General features: G+C 48.8%; 1 protein-coding gene across 1 annotated transcript; it reads right to left on the reverse strand.

Annotated features, from left to right (window-relative positions):
• Positions 1–2,558: 2,558 nt before the first annotated feature.
• LOC124603511 (helix-loop-helix protein delilah-like) lies at positions 2,559–3,192 on the reverse strand. The gene is made up of 2 exons (XM_047136405.1): positions 2,856–3,192; positions 2,559–2,795 (listed from the first exon to the last, which is right to left on the reverse strand). The coding sequence occupies exons 1-2, from the start codon at positions 3,111–3,113 to the stop codon at positions 2,559–2,561; spliced, it is 495 nt and encodes a 164-aa protein (XP_046992361.1). The 5' UTR covers positions 3,114–3,192.
• Between the last annotated feature and the right edge of the window lie 694 nt (positions 3,193–3,886).

The raw sequence follows: 3,886 nt of genomic DNA on the forward strand, positions 1-3,886 counted from the left end.
GGACAAAAAAAAATAATTTTTCATGTGATGTAATTACAGTTTATGGATTTTCATATATTTTGAATACTTGTACTGTCGAACCTTGCTTCGTGCTAGATTTCATGATTCTATATCAACGGGGAGCACCCTAGAGGTTTCGATAAGTGAAATCGCGAGTATCAAAATATGTGACATAAATCGCCGTACCTTTTGAATCCACTGTCTTAAATATTTACACTGCCTAAGGAGCGTAAACCTCAATATTTGACACATATTTCAGTTTCATTACCTCTACCTGCTACTGAAGAGAAAGTGTTCCTAACAGGTGTAAAAATGGACAAGAGAACAACAAGTGATCCTATAAGATTTCCGTTTTTACTGAGTGAGGTAAGGAACCCTTAGAAGCGTTGGTTTCGCAACGAATTGCGTAAAAAACCCTTACAGACAGACAAAGATGATAGAGATTCCCCAGGTTTCATTTCAATAAGAGAACATCTTACAAATTTAACTTGATTCATCTGATAAACGAATTAGAAATACACACACATCAGATTTTTTCGTGACCAGAATTGTCTGGCTACTAGCTAAAATTACACTTGAAACATCTGTGTTTTGACCATAGAAGGCAGCTGTACCTGGAAATTGTTTGTAGACTTTCGTTACGCTCACATGGAACCTGAAAATGGAAAAAAAGTAACCAGATTGTAGGACATAATTTCTTTATTAGAAGGGAAGCAAGTGCAGCATAGCTCATGTTATGAAGGTAGACAGGAATCAGTCATGAAAGAGTTTTACTCTAACGATAAATGTTCAACTTTACATGTCATGTCTACGCTCATGAACTAGAACACAACATAATTTAAAATAGTGAGTGTTCGTCCTTAGTTTTAGGCCCATCTGAAGTCTTTGCACATTGGTACAGATGCGCACTGGGATACTAGCACCCACGGCCACATTTCGCACTACGCTGCGAGTCAGTAAGGAAATGTCAGTTCGTCTTACAGCGACACAAATCACACAATATTATCTGCTGTTTGAACTCTACGAGAAAACTGCATTCGGTCGTAGGCAAGCTCCCCTTTTTCACACTAGCAATTTTTGAGCGCTACAATGCATGTTCAAGCTAGTTCCTTCTTATTGTGTAACAGGTACACATAGTGTAATTCACGCTAGAAGTTTAATTTTAATGTCATCCCTACGAGTGTTTCGGTGCTCGGTTGTGAATGTATAATTGAATACAGACCTTGATGAAGAGAACTGTTTGTTCAGCTATCGTAGCAGTAGCTTCTTTAGCATGAACAAGTGTTGTCAGTACTTGCACACGTAATAAATCTCTTTCGGTATATTTGAGGAATTAATTAGCCCAAACTGTGCTATCAGTCGTTTGTGAGGTGCACACGATGTCTCTGTTGAGTGCAAAAGGGTACATGAATTCTACAATCTGAAAGACAGCTTGCACGCTTTAAATAGACGGAATGGCGTTCTCATTAATATTTATACGTTGGACTTCAGTTCATCAATGCTAAATTCGAATAAATAACACAAAAATCAATGTTAAGTTTGTTCGCTAAACAACTTCGAGGCCAATTACTTCTCATTCCTCTCCAACGAATATTGCTTCCTTGCTGCTCCTTCTGATAAAATACACACACAAGTTTGTAAAAAGCGTATTTATGCCGTCAGCTGTACTTTTACAAATACGGAACATATGTATCTGTAATAACAGTTTTTCTTAACACAGTCTATATAAACACGCTGTGCCTGTGCACAATTACAGTAGAGCACATGTGCTGATAACTCAACATTTTCTTACTGTTTGGAGTTACCACAACTACAATTACAGTCGTACCCAGGGTGTGATAATTCCAAACAGTAAGAAAATGTGGAATTATCAGCACATGTGCACTACTGTATTTGAGCTCAGGCACAATATGTTCAAATGGACGATGTTAAGACAGACTAGAAGTACAGCTGTGTATGTTCCACATTTGTATGGCTCGCATATGACGGGATGCGTATGGTTGATCCATCGTTGCAAAATGTTTATCTGCTTGAAAATGATTGTAAGAATCGAATATGGCAGAGAACAAACGTAAAATTCTACAGCAAATGGCACAAATAGGCTTTTTCTAAATTATTTAACAGCTGTAGACAATCACTTACGGAAAGCTCTATATACAAACACGAGTATTTGCGAGAAGTTAAGAACTGTGTGTTTCACTGCGACTCGAACCTCGACCTTGGCCTTTCTTAAGCGAGTTTCTTACTGAATGAGTTATCTCGTATGGGGCACGACCCGAAACTTACAGAGAGATGCCGGTGTAGAGCACACGCTTTTAATCCACCAGGAAGTTTCGTAACTGAGTGCGCTCCGCTATAACGTGAAAGACGTTCGGCTGTAAATAGGAAGAAGATTGGGTAACGAGTTTTCTGTCTCGAGCCATCTGCAGCTCTGCTTTGCGCACACGCGGGCGTAGTCCAGTTAGGTGCTGGCAGCGTTCACTAAGAAAGTGTGACGGACGAGATGGGTCGCGTAACTCGGTAAGTGGGCTTGTACGATGCTAGTGTGAAGGGGGCGGTCAGTGGGGTGATAAGCAGTGCTCGTCCAGTCCCGGGGGCGGCGTGAGCGCCAGGTCGACGGTGAGGCCGGCGCACAGGTCCGGGGGCGTCAGCGCGTCGCACAGTTCCGGCAGTGCAGACGACGAGCAGGGCGTCAGCGACAGCGGCGGCGTCAGGCACGACAGGAAGGCAGCCGAGGCGGAGGCGGAGGCGGCGGCGGAGGCGGCGGGGGCGGCGGGCGGCGGCAGCAGCAGCGTCTGCGGGCGGCACAGCGTCGACACCGGCGGCAGCGGCGCCGCGTGCGCGGCCGGCTCCGGCCTCTGCTCCAGGGGCGGCGCCGCTGACGGCGACGACGCCGACACCGCCTCCAGCGAGCGCGTCAGCTCGGCGATGTAGCTCATGGCGAGGCGCAGCGTCGCGATCTTGGTGACCTTCTCGCCGGAGCGCTGCTGGTGCTCCGAGCCGTCGTCGGAGCCCGTGTAGAAGCCGGAGGCGGCGTCCTCTGCGCGGTAGGCGGCGGCGTGGGGCGGCACGGCCCGCCGCAGCGCCTCGAACGCGGCGTTGATCTCGCGCATGCGCTCGCGCTCCCTGGCGTTGGCCGTCCTGCGGCGGTACCTGCTGAGTGGCGGCGGCTTCCGCTTGGCCTTCCTGCCACCCCCGCCGCCCCTGCCGCGGCCGCCGCCTCCGCCGCCGCCCCCGCCGCCGCTGTCCTCCGACGCGGGCGACGCCGCGTCTGTCGAGCCGTCGCCGCTGCACGAGCGGCCGAAGTCGTCGGCGTCGTCGTCGTCGACGATGAGGCGGCGCTTCTGCAGAGAGCGCGGCCGCAGCGAGTACTTGATGGTGACCACGTCGGGGCCCCTCGGCTCTGCGGCGCCGGCGGAGTCCTGCGAGCTGTGCTTGGAGTCCTCCGTCTCGCTGCCGACCGCGCCTCCCGCGCTGCAGCCGCTACTGCTGGCCGCATTGTTATTCGAGTCCAGACTCGGCAACGTGTTCACCTGCAGTAAGTCGTCCATTCTCCTGGGAGTGGCAGCCGGAGGCATGGCCCCGACACTTCTCGTTACGTTCAACGACCGGGACGCTTTTGTCACAGGGATGAGTCTCTAATACATGCAGTACGCCCTGTTGCGATCTCGACATCACCTCTTGTGTTCATTGTTCCTGTAAGGAAAAAAAAAAAACAGTAATTTAGGAACTGAGTCAATATGCTCGCACTTTTTCCATCTTTTATAACCTTAGAGTAAGGTCCATCGCCGAGTCAACTAAAGCGAGCCTTTTTGTAACCTTAGTTTTGAAACAAATTGTATAATTGGATTTTATTGCTATTTCTTATAACTCGTTCCCACTGTAC

The sequence above is a fragment of the Schistocerca americana genome, chromosome 1 (genome assembly GCF_021461395.2).
Source record: "Schistocerca americana isolate TAMUIC-IGC-003095 chromosome 1, iqSchAmer2.1, whole genome shotgun sequence".
Taxonomy (NCBI): domain Eukaryota; kingdom Metazoa; phylum Arthropoda; class Insecta; order Orthoptera; family Acrididae; genus Schistocerca; species Schistocerca americana.